General features: G+C 45.3%; 1 protein-coding gene across 8 annotated transcripts in view; it reads left to right on the forward strand.

The window, feature by feature from the left end:
• DNMT3A (DNA methyltransferase 3 alpha) overlaps positions 1 to 18,505 on the forward strand; it is a 2,120,215-nt gene that overhangs the window by 993,522 nt on the left and 1,108,188 nt on the right. Inside the window, exon 1 of one of the 8 annotated variants that reach the window (XM_078650038.1) lies at positions 3,920 to 4,012. The exons of 4 other annotated variants lie outside the window; for them this stretch is intronic. In XM_078650038.1, the coding sequence (XP_078506164.1) occupies positions 3,959 to 4,012 (54 nt within the window). In that variant the 5' untranslated portion in view covers positions 3,920 to 3,958. Of the gene's footprint in view, positions 1 to 3,919; positions 4,013 to 8,166; positions 8,239 to 8,263; positions 8,558 to 18,505 lie in introns of those variants that run through there. 3 more of the 8 variants (XM_078650039.1, XM_078650041.1, XM_078650040.1) reach the window with 3 other exon arrangements.

Raw genomic sequence — 18,505 nt, forward strand, 5'->3', positions numbered from 1 at the left:
CTATAAGACCACAGCATTTGATTGTTTTAGATACTTTATCTAATCTACAGCATGGCTTTAATTATGTATTGTATGATTCCTACTTGGCACCAGCACTTTATATTGAAGTGGAATGTTGGATTATTTTTAAATGATGAATCGGTCCATATGGGGGAACATAAGTTGACAGATGTGTGAGGGAACAATATTTAAATAATTATATTTCTACTTTACAATAACATTGAAGATGTTCATTAGTGATCATAATTTTTTTTTACCTTCAGATTTCTGTCAATCAAAATGATAAATACCAGAATTGTATGTGAGTGGTGGAAAAAACTACTTTGTACTTTTAATTTTCAAGTATGTTTTTTCCTAGTTTCCTTGTTACACATGGAGGCACATGTTCTTATTTATTACATCATATTTATTGCTTTTGCACTTTACTCTCAATGATAGATACAGAGATTATGCGATACCAGTGAGAGGCGGCATTTGCATTCTATATAGGTTCTCATACAGTGAGATATATACACGCATGCGACCATGTAAATTTTGTAAAAAAATAACTGGTACTTCACCAAAACCATATATTTAACCTGTTCTTACGGACATTTTCAAACAAATTCCAGGAATCCTTTTGTGCTGGGAAAACTTTGGACTGGTAATGGTACAATTTCAAAATTAGGTGTATGTTCCTTTAACAACAAATTTGTGAATGGTGGAGGGAAGGGATTGGTCAAGTCCTTTTTAAATTCACTCTTCACTTTATACTCAACTAGCAGCCCGTCCCGACGTTGTCCGGGTATGAAATAGAATGTGTGTATGAAAGCCTGTTATTTACAGTGAGTACACAAATGTAAATCGTCACATATGCAGCATTAGGTAAGTATCACAAAAGCTAAGATGAGTCAGATGCCTTCTTTAACAATGACCGTGCACGTCGTATTTTACCTGTTCAGTTTAGTTGTGCATATAGGGTAACGGTACTTGTCCATTGCTGTGCAACATGGGCGTCCGCTTGTGCAGCCAGTGTGAGGAACCGGCCTCGTGATATGTGCCTCAGCAGCGGTAATGTTTGCAGCGTGTGAGTGCTGTGGAGTCCGTTGGTGTGACAGTCCCCGACAGCGTCCTGGTCGATGTTGTGCGCCTGGTGTTAAGTCCTTTATGCTGAGAGTTCAGTGCGTGACAGCGTGTGTGAAAGAGCAGTCTGTTGAATTTTTTGTATCCCCGCTGGTACGCTGACTTGCCTCAGCCCGAGCACCGGAGCAATATGTTAAGGTGTGTGGCGGCTCCAGCCGCGGGCGTGTTTGTCCGCTGTAGTTGAGGCCACTGAAAAATGTGAAGTGTGTGAGCCGGGAACGTGTTTGGCCGCTGTCTTGCCAGTTAGACGACCCACATGGCGTCAACGGCGAACGCACCGCAAATTGCCAAAAGCACCGCTCAGTGGTATTGTAACGGTAGTGGTCCCCAGAACGCTTGGCGCAAGCGGTGGAATATAGCTTGGTTTGAGGCGCGCCCATCGCTGTATGCACACGCCCCCAGCACAACGCACACGCCCACAATGGAGTACTGTAAACGCTTATTTTACACGCCCCAAGCTCAACGCCCACAACGGAGTACTGTGAACACTTTGTTTTTCGGAAGGCCGCGCCCATCGCTGTGTATGCATACCGCGCACATTGCTGTATGCACACGCACCCAGCACAACGCCCCGAGCAGAACGCCCACAAGGGACTACATTGCCCCTAAGGTTCTTTTACCTTTCTAATGTATATGGTGGGCAGCTGTATAGCCTATGTCCATCTGCTGAAACTGCCCTTTCCAGTGCTGTATTGGGTGTTGTGATTGGCGCTGTGGTTCCTGAGATTACCCGCCTCAAAGGTTTGGGCTCTCTCTTTATAATATTAGTATGGATGACCCGGACAAAGGCGTCTGGCAGAAACGCGCAGGTCTATTTTCCTGATGCACTGATATTTGCACTTTGATAAAACTGAGAATAAAATCAATGAAAAAAGAATAAAAATCTAAAGAAGCTACCACCTGGAGTACTCTCTGTCTGCGTGGTGCTGCCTTCCTGTATTGCTCCGTTATGGTGGTGGTTAATGCGAAGGGTAACACGGGATACCAAGATCGCATATATATACATATACATACACACACAAACACCCTATAGTTTGTTTTGGGGGGGGGGGTTCCAATCCCCCCCTTTTTAAGTTGTTACCCCATTTTATGTCTTCCTGCCTCTGTACTCTATAAATGTATTACCTCCCTTTACCGCTGACCGCCCGTGAACTTTAAAAAATCCCTAGCTCTCTTTACCCTCCCCATAACCTTGAAAACCCCTTGCTTCCACTTTAACTCTGAGCAGCGTGTCCAATACAGCTGTCCTTTTAAATCCGTGATTTACACTCTAGTATTTTTCACGGAAAAATAAACTACTAACGCAATAACTCCGTGAATAAAATCATGCATGGGTTGTTGATTTGCCTACTACAGCTCCAGCTCACATTTCCCTATTGTTTTAGTTGGGGTTATAAATCTAAATGTAACCCATGGCACCAATAGACCAGTTTAAACGTTTCATCGCACAGAATGGTTAAAAAAAGATACACCCTGAAAGGATTTCCCCAACTTGGCCCACCCAGTCACTGGGCCTTCCTGCTTGAGGTTGTAGAAGACTTATGTGCTACCAGTTTTACTTCCCATGGTGGCAATACATTTGTTTAAAAAAAAGTTACAACGTAATGTATTTTATAACAGCAATACTGGCTCAGCAGCCGTGGCTGCTTAATGCGAAATACAAACCTGTCAGGCAACTGTGCAAGCAGTGCAAGCACAAATACAGGCACCTCGGTCAAGTCCTGGTGCACTAATTCTGCTGCTAGTGTGGGAAACGCATTCAAAATCAGCCTTTCACAATACTTTCCTGCATTCTAAACAAAGTCTAAGTCATATTCTTTGTGACCAGGTTTTAATAATACAAGTAGTCAGTCAGACGTCCCCACCAAGGCATGCCCGCCTACTGATCCCTCCCGGAGTTCTAAAAAGCATGTACTGTCCCCGTCTCAGCCTCTCCTGTCTACCTTCCTGCGGTATCTCTCTTTCTCCCCTGCATTCTAGTACTATCTAGCTACTGTTAGCTCATTGTTTGGCACTCTTGGTCTCAAGCTAGCTTTGTTTCATTCTACACTGGTTCATCATCAGCATTGTATGGCTATTTAATCCCTGGCGGCACAGCACCCAGAATAATGTGCTGCATGGCGAAACACTTATAAGGTCCCAAAGGCGAGACATATTGGCTTTGCCAATGCTGGTTTTAAATGGCATAAGTATACTATACACATGTGTCATGTCAAATATATATATATATATATATATGTGTGTTTAAGTCCCGTGTTGAAAAGTCCCATGCGTGGTGCTTACCTGTGGTAAGTGGTTGCGTTGGAACGGACATTGTCCGTGGATAAAGCAGTCGTTCCCCGCCCCCCCGGCCCTCGCTGCACTTTACACAGGGAGCCGGGTGGTCTCATCCCTGGGGGCCCCGCACCCGGTTCCAAACACGGCTAATGCCGTCTTCAGGGGTTCGAGGACTGTGTATATATCATATTCGAGTGCAAGCGATAGGGAATTGTTTGCTGTCTTGTGTTTTCACTGTATCTCAAAAAACGTCAGCGAAACGAGCTGTAAGACGCAGAGCAAAAGGTAAACGTGATGCAATGGAGGTGGGTAAACACACTTCAGTGCAGGAACGGGCAGAGGCAGGGGTCCTGGACCTTCGAGTCTCTGGGGGGGTCATAATTAGAAAGACCGAAAACCGACGAGGCTGTGGGATTCCGGTATAATGGGAGAAGAAATGAGAGAGCAGATCAAAACCATGGTGGCGGGAATACCCCTGTCGAAAACGCAGAGGAAGTGAAAGTGAAAGCAAGAAAAGAGTGGGCAGGCAGCGAGCTGATGCAAAGAGTGCGCGGTATGAATGAGCAGAGAGCAGGGTTCGGTTCGCCGATGTGGGTGCAGCGTTGTCACCGAGGTGAGCCTGTCCGAGCCAGCCCAGAGCCTGCGGCGGGCGCTCTCTCCCAGGGGCTCCTGCCAGTATTTCCAGCTCTGCCGGTGTTCACGAGTAGAACTGTGGGAGTAGTGTCTCAGCTTTTATACCCAGCCAGCTGCCTGCGAGGGAATCTCCGCTCCCTCTACGCAAGCTCGACGTCAGGCAGCCCGGCGCTCTCCTTGGCTGACCTCCCCTAGCAACAAGCGCCGGCTGCGGGATGCGAGCAGCGCCTCTATTTTTGGAAACCGGCTCTGCGAGCAGATTATCTGCACGTTCGTTCACAGCAGCCAGAATGCTGGAGCAGGGCATGGCCGCAGAAAAGAAACCCCTCGTCTTACTGACAGCCGAGTTACTCCCTGTTCGCGGTCCTGGAATAGTGTCGTTAAATTAGACTCTTGTACGAGCAAAACCACACTTGAATGTGTGTGGGAGGCGGGTGGGAACATTTTATTGTGGGCCTGTCGGTGTCCCGGTGCCCCTGTGTTGTGGAAGCGCTCACTTGGGCCGAATCTCAGTCTGGTTTACGAGCATGGGCAGGAAACCCCAAGACCAAGAACCAAACAATACCTACACCCGAGTCCATAGCTTTGTGGCTTGAGAGAATATTTGTATTTGTTCACAGCAGTATCAAGTTTGACAATGATATATCCTTCATAATCAAACACTGCATGTCATATTTTACAGTAAAAATGAAATCCCTGACATCTTTCTTACTGAACAGATATGTAAAAATGTTTAGCGTGCTCTTGGTGGCCAGTTAGGTGATCTTCCCAGCCCTACATAGCATAGACTCTTGAACAAACCATGGGGCCCAATCCCAAAGTTAGGAAACACTCCGCTCCCCTGGCGGAGGGCTGGCACTTACTCCTTTTGGGACAACCTTCTGAGAGATGTCCAATGGCAACCAGGCCATAATGTGGTCTACTGGTGCTGACCATGCTCCACTTACCATTCAGCCTCTCCCCAAATAATCTAGTTGCAGTGCCACAAAGGAGATTGAAATCTGCAAAACAACAGCTTGCCGTCACTGTGACAAAAACCTGTCTCCTCACAGGCACCACAGGAAACTACTCTGCTGACCTTTAGTGTTAAGAGGTTATGACATAAAGGAGTGCAGATGCTTTTCAAAAGTATTATTGGCCCTCAGGGAATACCTGTGTTCCGTAAGCTTTCACTCTAACTCTACCCTAACAACATGTATCTGATCTTGTTGGGCTTCACTGAAAACACCGTCACCACTTAGCTTGTTACCAATGTTATTGCAAGTGATATGAGATTGTGTTGCACCACATTTAAGTCCTTTAAAAAAGTTCAAAACATATTCAAAAGATGGACATGAACCTTCTCCTTTTATTCAAAATTCTTCACTTGTACTCATCTCAGCTAGCCAATGCATTTCGTCCATATGCAAATGGACTTCTTCAGGGCACAATAGTAGTAGAGGATTACATTATGTATTCCTCAAATATTGACTCACTTTCCATACGGGGTATAATTGTAGTTACATATACAGGTCATCTTGGGATATTCAATCCACAATATCACCATAATACAATCGTCCACTTAATGCATTAGTCCGTTTTCATAAATGCTCTTATCCTGATTTAGCCAGGTGGACGATGAGGGCTAATCTGTCCATACAAAAGCACTCCAATTGGCGCTAAACGGTGAAACCGATCCTCTCCTCTCGGCCCGCAGTGCCAACAAATTAAAAGCTTTCACACCATTCATCTTTTGAATATGTTTTGGACTTTTTCTAACGATATTTCAAGGGTGGCAAATTGGCAGCAAGTATCTGCAGTGTGTGCACATAGTTGAATATGTTACGGACTTGTGAATTATATATATATATATATATTCTGTTGGAAATAACGGGTCAGGTGTTACATCCTATGGTCTGCTGTCTTTTCTAAATATTGTTGCAAGAACTGTAGTGGTGAAAGCTGAAATAATCTCTTTCATAGGGAGGTGCTCTTTATGTATTGGCTGATCTGTGAAACCGTTCTAAAACATTTTTAACTCCGAAGAAATTGCTTTTTCCTCCTGACTCTTAGCTTGTAAATTCAGAACATGGCCAACTTATTTCAGATACAGTACTCTCCAGAATCAGAACATGGCCAACTTATTTCAGATACAGTACTCTCCAGAAATGCGTAAAATCTTTGTTGAATTTCATGCCACAAAGTAGGGGAACTACGAACCACAGGCACATCTGTGTTACTTCTGTATTATTCATTTCTGGTGCTAGCTGTGAACCTAAAGGATAAGAAATGAATGTAGACAGTCCATTCTGTGAACCATTCCTTCTTTGTTCCATTGTCCAGAAGTTTCACGGCCTATCATGAAGAGACCTTGCAATGTAGCTGCTTTATGGCCCATCGTGTGTTGTCTGAGTTGATTATGTGCTGAATACTTTTGTGCAAAGCAGCAAGCCTTGCAGGACAGTGCACAGACAGGTACTCGTCCTGAAAAATGGAGCAAGCCTATTGGTAAAGCAGTCTGCCATCTGTAGCCCCTCACGAATCTGAATGCTAGAACTGCAGTGGTTGGACTGTCCAGTGCAGTCTGCGATAGAGCACTCAAGGTTTGATCATGGGTACCAAATGCTTTTGCTTCGATGTGTATCCTGACAACATTACATTTATCCTATACCTTAATGGCATGCTGTCGTCCGCCACCTCTATTCTAATTTGAGGCGGGTCCAGGCTGGCTGAACGGCTACTGGCTCAAACTAAAAGCAGGAAAACGGAGATCATGGTAAACGGAAACCACAGGCCCCTGACTAGACTGGTATTGGAATAGTAACATTTGACCATGTCAGTTTAGGGCCTTGCAGTGTGCTGCCTTGGGCTCTAGTTTGCCCCAGACCATGGCATGTCTTTTCAGCTCTCTACTGCCCGCTCAGCCTGTCTTCCATCTGTGCCAACTCAGGAAGGAGATGTGTTTCTTCAATGAGAATGGCCAAACTCAAACTATAGCGGTACGTGTCGATTGTTTGCCTATGCCATCTGTTCATATTTAGTGCTGCGTAAATATCGAACCTATTGGTACGGGTGAATCAGTGCCCAGCAGTTCACCTTATGCCGACTAAGCCTCTGTTAGCTGTTCTTTGCTGGCTGCCCCATAAAAGACGGCGTCACTCTTGTTTTTCCCCCCCCAGTAAGAGTTACTCCTTTTTTTCCTTTTAAAGTATGTTAATGTTCCATCATAACCAGGTGTGAGTGCTTCTCTTTGGTGTTAGTGGGTATTCCTCTTTCTTCCAGCTCTGAATCTCCATCCACTAGCGCTGCGTTCAGTCGCTCCGTCAGTGAGCCGCTCAGCTGGCTGTTCAGTGTGGTGAATGAATGCATCCGGACTCTAGCGCCCCGAAGCCATGTTTGGTGTAAAGTTCACAATAACAGCTAAATAGCTAGATTTGCATTGCCGCGTTTTCCACACTTCTCGGCTGTGGAGCAGTGACTTGTATAAACACCGCGATTGGGGTGCCCTGCTGGCAGTAATGTACTGTGCGCCCCAAAGCTACATTGGACTCTCTTGCACATGGACGAAGAAGTGCTGCCGGGACGCGTCTCGGCTCTTCAATAAAACCCACCTCTAGGCTCACATCGGAACGAAGCCTGTGCGACCTCCCCTGTCCCAATCTCCGATTACACGACTTTTCAGCTGATTTCAGGGCACGGAGGCCCGCCGACACGTCCAAAGTGGGCGGCCCAGGGCACATTTTTTGTGAATAACACTTTTTTTGCGTGTGTTGGGGGATCGAGGGGGAGCACAGCCCCCGCTGAGATGCGTGTGCCCCCGCTGAGGTGCGTGCGCCTCAAGTTGTGTGGCTCCGGCACTCTGCCGCTCCGGTTCGTTATCAGGGTGGGAGTTTCGCTGACAGACGGGCTCAGTAATGGAACCTCCCCGCCCTCGGCCAAAAGCGAAAGAGCTCCCTCTCCAAATGAGAGGGGGTGGACGAGAGCAGAAGTGCAGGCTGTGCAAGCCAGACAGCCCTGGCAGCCTGCCAGCGTGTGCGAGCCCCCTCCCTCCCGCTGCCCACCCAGCCAACCAGAGAGCCCATGCGGGATCACATGCCCCGGAGTTCCCAGACAAAGAGCGGTTCACCCCCTCCCTCCCCTCCCCCACCCTGCAATATCCCGACAAAGCCAGAGAGGGGGGGCAGCCGGCACCTGAGTGGACTGTGCAGCTCCAGGGTTTATGGGTAGGTAGGTCCCTTCTTCACCTTCCTCTGAGTGTGCTGGGCTGTGGGGCTGTACAGGCAGGCGGGCGAAGCCTGCCGCTGCTCGGTGTGATCTGTGCTGCTGCCTGGGTCCTCCCCCTGCCGGGAGGAGGGGGGCCCGATCACCCCCATCCATCTCTGGAGAGCTCTGCTGCTTCGGAGATGGGGGCGGGGAGGGATGCAGTGATGGGGTGCTGGCTCTGTGAGCTTAGAGCTGGATTGTGTTTCCGTGTCACACGTTGTGCTTCCTCCCCTGTGTCCGGAGCACACTGTCTTTTGGGGGATGGCACTTTCTTCCTGAGTGGGTAAGGCTTGCTGAACATGGGGTGAGAGTTCTTATTCGGGGATGTACTTTTTGTGCAGGGTCGTTTTGTTTGACTCGCGTGGGGCCGCAGCTGCCGGTGCCTCGAAGTGCCATTTAAACTGCTGAGCGGGGAGGCGGCAAACGGATTGTTTATGTTTGTAAAACTCTCTGCTTCTCCGCGTGCTGCAATTTGAATATTTGGTAGCAGCCCCTAAGGGTCAGTCTGTGCAAAGGTGAGGGGTGTGAACTTACAGGAGTGAGAAGGGGGCAAGTTAAGGCCGGGTGAAGACACGGCCGGTTATCGCGTTAGAAGCCGGAGTCAGGGGCATGGCAGTGCCCCTTCAACTTAGAGTTTCGGGAACCCCCCCTGACTGCAGGCAGCTTCGGGGACATGAACCTACACGCACAGTACTATCTCACGGCCCACCTGTGTTCCGATCTGCTGTTTTAGGTGTTTCCTTGGCTTTCAATGCGTGATTCCACCCAAGGCAAAAGAAAACTTGAATTTAAAGGTAAAGTTTTAGGAATGCCGTTCACAATCAAGGCCTCTGCCTGTCCTTCGGGTCGACAGTGTGGCGGGCCTGCATTAGTTGTCCAGAAGTATCCGAGCTGCATCATTCCGGACTTGGGAGAACCTGCACCTCAAGGCACCCCCTCCCAAGAACTTGTGCCCTCTTGCACAACGCGAGATATGCAGCCCTCCTTTTCGCCGGGAAAAGAAAAAAGTTATCTATACGGAGCGAAAACATGTAGATGGAAAACAAGGCACTACGGAAACTGGCAGAAGCAGCAAATGGCTACTTTGAAACGCGGAGTCGATTGCAAGCATGCTTCGGTTTAGTTGTATGTGGAGCTCTAGGGGGCCGCAGCCCACCGTCCCAGAACGCTCGCTGTGGGGGCGCCCGCGTGTCTTTTTTACAGTGACGAAGCTTTCTGGCCGATTGGACCCAGCAGAAGAGATTGGAGGCACAATCTGTGTTTTCAGAAAATGTTCTAACGCTTGTTTCTACAAGAGTTAAAGGGTTCCAGAGTGATGCTTCCTGCACCGAGACAGGCCGCACTCCCCACGTTGACCACGTCCGGCGGTGCCTTAGTGAATGGAATGGGGGGCGGAGGTAGGATTGGACAATATAAGATCCGTAGATGAGCCCTTAGCACATGGGATTTCTACCCAGTACGGCGAGGCGCCACTGTGAAGGCTAAAGTGGGCGCACTCAGGTTTACAGGCGGGCGTACCCCCAGGTAAGACATGGCCCTCTCCCTGTGCAGCTCCGTTCGTAACTCTTGGCGGCCTGCAGACCGCAGTAACAGGTGTCACAACCACAGAACCACGTGGCACAACTAGCGAGGCCTTACTTTTGTCAGGTTGAGCTCTAGCAGCTCTGTGCTTCCCGCCCAAACCTCACCTGCTAGCAGCAGGATTTATTTCACAGGGCAGGGCGGGCTTTCCCCTTTGACCCAGGCAGTATTTTATTTCAGCCTTATCTTTAGTGCGTGTACTTGCTGGTCTGCAGCGGGGTGTCCTTGCACCTTCGAGCGTGGCAGGCAGCCTGCTGACATGCTGTAAATCACCGGTAACAACATGGCAAGTGCGCTGCACTCCCTCGTTGGCCCTTTGTGTGAAACCCGAAGCCAGGAGCCGGGGAGGGGGCAGGGACGCTTTGTGTCTTAGGCCGAAGTTGCATCCTTTCGACTCTGACGCAACAACAGTACAGCTGCCCAGAGCCTCTTTCTTTGCTGCAGCTTCCCATGACAAAGCATGGCTCAGCTCAGTGACTTTTAAACGGAGCGGCCAGGCTGGGCCAGCATCTGACGCCATTCCACCCCATCGGCTCTCCGAAAAGTTGGTCGCTACTTTAGGCAGCAGAAGTTGATCAGGTGAAGCGTTCTGTGGTTTGTTTGATTTAGTACTGCGGTGTAGCAGGCAGCCTGCTGCAGCACTCTGGTGGAAGCGTGACTTCATGCTGATTCACAGCCGTGTGTGGGTGCAGTGGCAGAGGGGGTTCTGACGCGCAGTGTGTGAACTCCATGAGTGACCCGTGGCACCGCCTGCTGCGAGCGTGGCTAAACACTGGGGTGCGAGCTGACACTCGTGGGAACTTAACACCAGATCGCTATGACGAGCACTAATCAACGTCTCAACGGACACCTGTAAACAACACGAGGGAAAGCTGTCACTATCTCCACGCTCTCAGATCAGACGGGATCCCATTCACTCCGGCACATGCTTTTTTTTAATTTAGCTCTTAGTTGATAGCCCGGTTTTAAAATGTGATTTTTTTTCTCAGGTATCGAGAGAACTTTTTTCAATAGAAGGATATCAGAGTACAAGACCGTTGATCTTCTTCCCCTCCATAATATTATCACTTTCTTATGTCATCGGGATTCTTCCTTATTTAGTAGTGTTTCTGAAGCGTCCAATCCCAAAGGTATTTTAGGGTGGGAATGAGCCAGTGGATCGAGAGTTCTGCTGGTTCAAGTCACATGAGCACCTCTCATCACAGACTGAAGACCTTGTTACAGAGGCCTAAAAGGAGTTTAGTTCATTCACGGAGTCCCACCAGGTAGAACGATTTGCCCTTCTGTGATTGGCAAAAGCGTTCAAGCAGAGAGAAAAGTAGTTTGCGAGGCAAGTACCTTAATTTCCAAGTTAGTCACATGACCGAAAATGTGTCATCTGCTGGATGACCGCGTCGTTGGTTTTAAATTTGGATGCACTTCTATTTGTAGGTAGTCAGTAGAGTGGACTAGGCCAGCCGATGTGCTGAAGCCCTATACTCACAAGGGCATTGGATGTGATTGTATACGCCGTACACCACTGTAGACATCATAGTAAAGATGTGGTCATTCTCCAAAGTGGGATAGTACCACAGGCCTGGTGCAGTTCAGAGCTGGCTTTGCGAGGTCTTCAGATGTGAAGGACTTAGCATGTCTAAGCAATCATATGAGGAAGATACTTGTAAACAGCTTTGTATCCACATTTGAACATTTGTGTTGGAATTTATATAAAAAAGACCTCACTCCTGCCAGTATTCATTGCACATTATTAATACAACCAGTTTTAATGACTAGTGAGTGCCCTCTAAATAGACTGTGGGCCTGACTCCAAAAACTACACCTAGTAATATGTTTTGTAGTACAACAGTAGTACTACAAAACGTACTACAAAGTGCTATCCATAAACTTTCTTTTTGTAATAACGTATACTTTTCTAGTACGTCCTTACCTCCATTTTTTTCTTTGGGAGGGTGTTGCAGTACCGGTGGTTGGCCATGTGTAGTGCTTGATTTAATACAAAAGTGAATGTTGCTACATTAGTGTAGTTTGTGAATACCGCACAGCAGTACATTTAATTGAACATGTAAATTACTGTTGTGAATCATGTGTTTGAAAAATAGTTAAGTCAAATGCTGGGGGCCAAGGATCTTTTTATATGTTGTCATGTGAAGGTAGCACCACTTATATGCCATTGTGTACGACTCCTCATGGGACACTTAACTAACAACTGGCCATGCTTCACAGACTCTTAACTAATACAAAAATTATCGGGCATGACCGAACTTAGTGAGTTCTTTTGTTGTCTACTGCATGAAAACAGATCTCCTGCTGAGGATGGATATCATGTAGTACTCACAGCAACAAAGGTATTCATTTTCCCAAAAAACATTCACAAGGGCAATTTTATTTTAATAAATCAAAAGACTAGATGAATATAAAAAAAACAGCAGTTCACTTAAGAATTTCAGCATATTTCTTGCCGCTAAGCGTAGTGAACTGCACTTGCAGTTTAACTGATACAAGCAAAAGTGAACAGAGGGAGAATAACACAAAATAAACTGATATGTTGTCAGTTGCCTGTTTCTACTTTGAATACAGAGGAAGCCATAGCAGTCGACTGCTTAACTGCACAATTAATAACAACTACTAACTTAAACAACTTAGTATTGAAAATGATAGTATCTTAGCCCTGTGAAGTAAATGTGAGTTCAGGTAAGGTAAGGTAAGGTAAATTTTATTGCACAGTTAATTAAAACTCACAATTTAAAATACATTGTTAAAAGAAAAAGTGGTTGCTGACAGAAATAAAAGTATAAGTATCAAAAGTTAAGATGATTCACTAGTTCTACTTCTTCTGCATTCAGGCCGTAAGTTCGAAAAATGTCCTAGGACTTGTTTCCGGCTATTGGGCAGGTGTTTCTTTTTGTGCCTCCTTGATTCTCTTTGCCACTGCATCAAGAAATTTTGTAGTTCTGCAGTTTAGTTGGATCTCGCTTGGGTTGAAGCACAGTTTAACTGCCTGTCGGCACGACCTGACCCCCTCCTCGTTCCATTTTACACGTAGTAGTGTTCTCCTTATGTCCATTAAGCTGGGACAAATACATATTATGTGAGTTAGGTCTTCCGGTCCTGCCCTGCAGAGACGGCAGGTTTGATCTTTACGGTTCCTTTCCCATGGCGCAGGTGAGGGAGGATCGGTAGTACACCTAGTCGGAATTTTAAGTATTTCTCCTTTGTCCTTTGCTTGAAGCCGTGGTCTAAGTATGCTTGTGGTTTGAGGGTTTTATAGTCGTTTAAGACTATCCAGCCATGGGCTCTTTTCGCCAGGGTTTCTTTGCCTTCAAGTAGCGATACTATTTTCGTTGTTTTTGTTACTTGCTTTTTAAAACTTTTATGATCTACTGAGCTGTTCCAGAGGCCGGTCAGTTCTAGGCTTTCTAGTGATTGCATCAAGTACTCTCTAGCATGTGATCGTTCACGTCTTTGCAGTTCAGTCCAGAGGTGGTTGTTTAGGGTGCCTGGCTCTCCGTTTCTGATCTTGTGCCAACATTTTATAAAGCTGCCCCTCCTTTCCACCGTTTGCTTTTGTATCCCAAATTCGAGACGAATTTGTGCTGGTGAGACGTAATTAGGAAGCTGAAAGAGTGACCTGTAGGTTTTGCCGATCACTTTGTCTAGTGTCTGTGCATCCTTTCCTAGGGTTGATTCGCTCCCATATGTTAATGTTGGTTGGAGACGAGCTCTCAGTACTTGTAGGAAGGGATCAAGCGTGTGGTCTGGCAGAATCTTCTTAAGGGGTTTCATTGCGAGATAACTCATGGTTCCTTTTTGGTAAAGTGTCTCTAGTTGGGGTTTGAATGACCCTCTGCTGTCCACCAGAACACCCAGGTACTTGTAGCACGTCACTTGGTCCAAATTGTGGCCATCCAAGAACCAGCTGTTCTTCCTGGTCTTATTGTTGTTCACTGCCATGGTTCTTGTTTTTTTCAAGTTTATGGTTAGGCCGTTACGATGTGAAAATGAGCTGGTGGTGTTTGAGATGTTGAAGGCCTGTTGGGGTGCGGCTTATTAGAACAAGGTCGTCTGAATAAAGGAGATTGGTCAGCGTGATGTCCCCCAACCGGGGCGCGTGCGAGTTGGTTTTATCCAATTTCTCTGGGAGGTCTGCCAGGTAAAGGTTGAATAAGGTGGGGGCTAGGACGCACCCTTGTTTTAGGCCATTGTAGGCGTTGATTCGCCTTGAGAGGTGTGTCCCTTTTCCCAGCTTGATCCTGACCCAGGTGTTGGTGTGGAGTAGGATGAGTTGTTTCAAGAGTAGTTCTGGAATCCCCCATTTTTTAAGTTTTTGCCATAGTTTGCCCCGGTCCACATGGTCAAATGCTGAGCTATAGTCAATGAAGCATAGGAACAGTGGGGTTTTTCCTAGTTTTGCCGCATCTGTTAGTAACGACAGAGCCATGATGTTGGTGGTTGTTCCCTGCCCTCTACAGAATCCTGTTTGAGTTGGTGGGATTATGTGCTCTGCCTCCGCCCACTGTGTCAGTTCTTCTAGTATTATGCCGGCATAGAACTTTGCCTCTATGTCCAAAAGGGCTATCAGCCGATAGTTGCCTGGGTTGCTCCTGTCTCCTTGCTTATAAATTGGACTTATAATGGAGCCTTTCCAGGATTCCGGGCATGCTTCTAGTTCCAGTATGCTAGTAAAAAGTGGAACTAGTATGTTGCTCCAGAACTCGGTATCGTGCTTAAATATTGACGGTGGAATCCCATTAGGACCCGGGGCTCCCTCCGTTTTCCCCTTCTTTATTTGAGTTTTTAGCCGGGTGGCGGATATTTTGATGTCATAATCAGTGTTGAGTGTTGGGGTGCTGTTATCCTTTTCTCCCCTTGCCTTTTTTTCGTTGACTAGTGATCTTTTGCCTTCTGCTACGTTACTGAGCCCTTTTTCTACCTTTATTGCTGCTCTGTTCTCTTTGCTGTGGTCTCTTTTTTTTTGCTGATGAGGATGTGGTTGTATCTTCGTTCAGTTTGTTAAAATGTTTATGCAGGTAGTCTGCCCAGGCTGGCTCTGCTATGTATGAGCTTATCCCTTGGTGCCCTGGGTGTTGCAAGCTGTGAATTGTTTTCCAAAAGTTGGCGTAAAGTAAATGTGAGTTCAGGATAAATTGCTCAGATTATTTTCTTTAGATATGTCGTGAAAGAAATGCGATTATTGTTGTAAAAGATAAACTTACCGTTGCAAAACCAATGTGACAGTGATATCAACATGAGGAACTTTAGTCTCTGTCACATATTCTCCCTATACAAAACATAAACTTACAACAAGGTATATTGTGTGCTGTGTCCTGAAAGTTGCACAGGTGGTAGGCGCCTCACCCACTTAGCATGGCCTCTTTTATTATAGTGTTAACCCATCTAACACCAGGGCGCAGCCTGTGTTTTGTTTGACACCCTGCTAGGCATTGGGGATATGTGCACACTTATAAAGTCCCTGACTGGAGTTTAAATCTTCAGTTGCTTCACTCTAGTCTCTTATGCTAAGGAAATGTCAAGAGCCTCCTGAATTACTTGCAGAGGCTCAAGGTAAATAGGAAACGAGGCTCTCCCGGGCAGCTTCTGGTTTACGGTGTTAAAAATGAGCAGTTGGAGATGGGTAGTGGGGCTTCAGGGTCGCAGTCTGTCAATTTCACTCTACTGATTTCCCATACAATACTCTTTGAATCCTTATACTAGGCAAATCGTTCTTGCTGATAGATTTGATCATGAAAGAAACCTGCATAGACATGGAAGAAGTACTGCAACTGTAACTTACCATGGTAGCTACTACATCCCAAGAGTAAACCGATGTTTACAAAGCCAAAAGACCTGACTTTACACGTTTATGATTAATCAGATGTGTTTAATACCAACGGTGCCACATATATCATTTCAGAGTCACTGACATCAAAGATCATGGGTACTCTTATCATGCAAAAGGTGGAGAACTTCTAAAACATATACAGTCGTCATGTACTCAGTGACACATATGCTGATCATCACATGGTCCGGTACGGTCTATACGTAGGTGGCACTTCTTTGATTAACCTGGTAGAGCCACTATATCTACATGTATAACCTCATATGCCCAAATACTGCAGCATATGTCACGTGCAGCCTCATGCTTAGGCAGGTTCATGATTTCGCATATATAGCATCATGTATGAAATGCTCCGATATAATTTGTCTTGAAAAGAAAAAGGAGCTAGGTCCTGGGACGTGCAGTCAGTTGGACCAATAGTACTAGGGGAATTTTTTTTTTTTTACCGACTACAAGTTGTTTTAAACCTACTATTTATAGGAAAAACGTACCACGTGATACTCCTAGGTAATTGGGGCATATATTATTCGTGCCCTTTTATTTCATTATTTTATTATTTTTTCAAAGATATAAACATGTCATGAAAAAAGGAAACTAAACGTTTTCTTCACAATTAGCAATTTCCAGTCATATATACAAATATACAATACATTTACACAATACAGTACTTACAAATCAACACTATCTTTGCAATATATACAGACTATTACTTCTCTAGATAGAAGAACAAGAGTAAAGCTTGCGACTCACAAGACAATTTGATTGCAAACCAATATAGACAGTTTTTTACAACAATAGACCCTAAATAAATTCTGTGGTCTTATTAAGCAACTATTTGCTATCCTTTGTCTTAGTGCCGACGCGTTTCGAACCCGGTGTATTCAATTAACGGGTTCTCATCAGGGCTTGATCTCTTGCATATTTCTGGAAGTATATAAAAACAAAGTATTCTTACTTATTTGTTCATAACCTGTCTGCTTTACAGCTATGTGTTCCAATGTCTGAATGTTTACCTGTGGGCTAGCAGCCGCCGGTCCGCAGGTACTTTATTTACTTTTCTTTTCAGCTGGAGTTATTGGGACCTGTAGGTGAGTAAGGACCTGATGTAACGTATGTCTGAGCTTAACTAAAAACCACTTAACTCGAGCTTAACTCGAACTTATTCCCAGCATACCTTAAGGCTTCTGTCGAAGATCTTTAACGGAACCTCAAGGATTCAGACATTGGAACACATAGCTGTAAAGCAGACAGGTTATGAACAAATAAGTAAGAATACTTTGTTTTTATATACTTCCAGAAATATGCAAGAGATCAAGCCCTGATGAGAACCCGTTAATTGAATACACCGGGTTCGAAACGCGTCGGCACTAAGACAAAGGATAGCAAATAGTTGCTTAATAAGACCACAGAATTTATTTAGGGTCTATTGTTGTAAAAAACTGTCTATATTGGTTTGCAATCAAATTGTCTTGTGAGTCGCAAGCTTTACTCTTGTTCTTCTATCTAGAGAAGTAATAGTCTGTATATATTGCAAAGATAGTGTTGATTTGTAAGTACTGTATTGTGTAAATGTATTGTATATTTGTATATATGACTGGAAATTGCTAATTGTGAAGAAAACGTTTAGTTTCCTTTTTTCATGACATGTTTATATCTTTGAAAAAATAATAAAATAATGAAATAAAAGGGCACGAATAATATATGCCCCAATTACCTAGGAGTATCACGTGGTACGTTTTTCCTATAAATAGTAGGTTTAAAACAACTTGAAGTCGGTAAAAAAATTTTTTTTCCCCCGATATAATTTGTCGGCGCTGCCGTCATGTGTGTTGATACAGGCTTCCACCGCTCACTTCCAGTGGCCCTCCCTTGGTGTCCTCCAAGGCTCAGCCCACCACCACAACTGCCAACAGGTTCTGGTTGCTAAATGAATAAAACATGTACCCCCATTCCACAGCTGCAGTCTTAATCAATGTACTAATTGTGAATAAAGCTCAGTGCTGCACAGCCTCTTTTCGCTGTTAGACACATGTATGAACTTTGTCACCCATTCCCCATGGCAAACTCTTATTTTCCTCTTCCAGGTTGTTATTTCTCAGCCATAGGTAAAACTTCTGTCAGACATCCGACTCTGGTCTTCAAAGTTGATCACACTATTTCCACTACATACCTATTCTAAACCTACTGCATTCATACTTGCTGTCTACTTTTGGCTAGTTAAAACTTGCCTCCCCTAAGCCACCATAACCAGAATGCAGTCATTCAGCTTGCAAGGACCCTGTAATCGGATACAGAGCAAGTGGCCTGTGATTTATATCATCACTCTTGTTGTTCAAAAAAAGCACTCAACATACATTTTCTCTAACTTGGATCTTCAATATGTCTGACAGTTTCCTCCATGCGCTTAGACTGCCAGCCAAGTCCCTAGAACTGCCTTCACCCACTCAGAAACGTTTTTAACGTAGACGACTGTATCTTGAGAGCTTAGTAAATGCATGTACTATCTTTCCTATAAATCAGCCATCCACCAGAGTTTTAGCCTCTCTGGTATGCATGTGCAGCATTTCTCGTAGACCTTCTCCTACTTTTCAATACATCTAAACTAAAATGCCCGCTCTACCTGGCTTGTCTTGCTTCAAGTGCAGCAAAATATGTCCAGCCACGGCCATAGAATGTAAAACTCACATTAACAAATATATTGTTTGTCGGCGTCTCTTTGACAGCTGCACTTTTAAAAACACTCATCCAATGAACTGGCATTAACACTTAATGACATTTCATGAGAAATACATATATTTTCATCTTGCACTAGTT

The sequence above is a fragment of the Lissotriton helveticus genome, chromosome 6 (genome assembly GCF_964261635.1).
Source record: "Lissotriton helveticus chromosome 6, aLisHel1.1, whole genome shotgun sequence".
NCBI classification, from domain to species: Eukaryota; Metazoa; Chordata; class Amphibia; order Caudata; family Salamandridae; genus Lissotriton; species Lissotriton helveticus.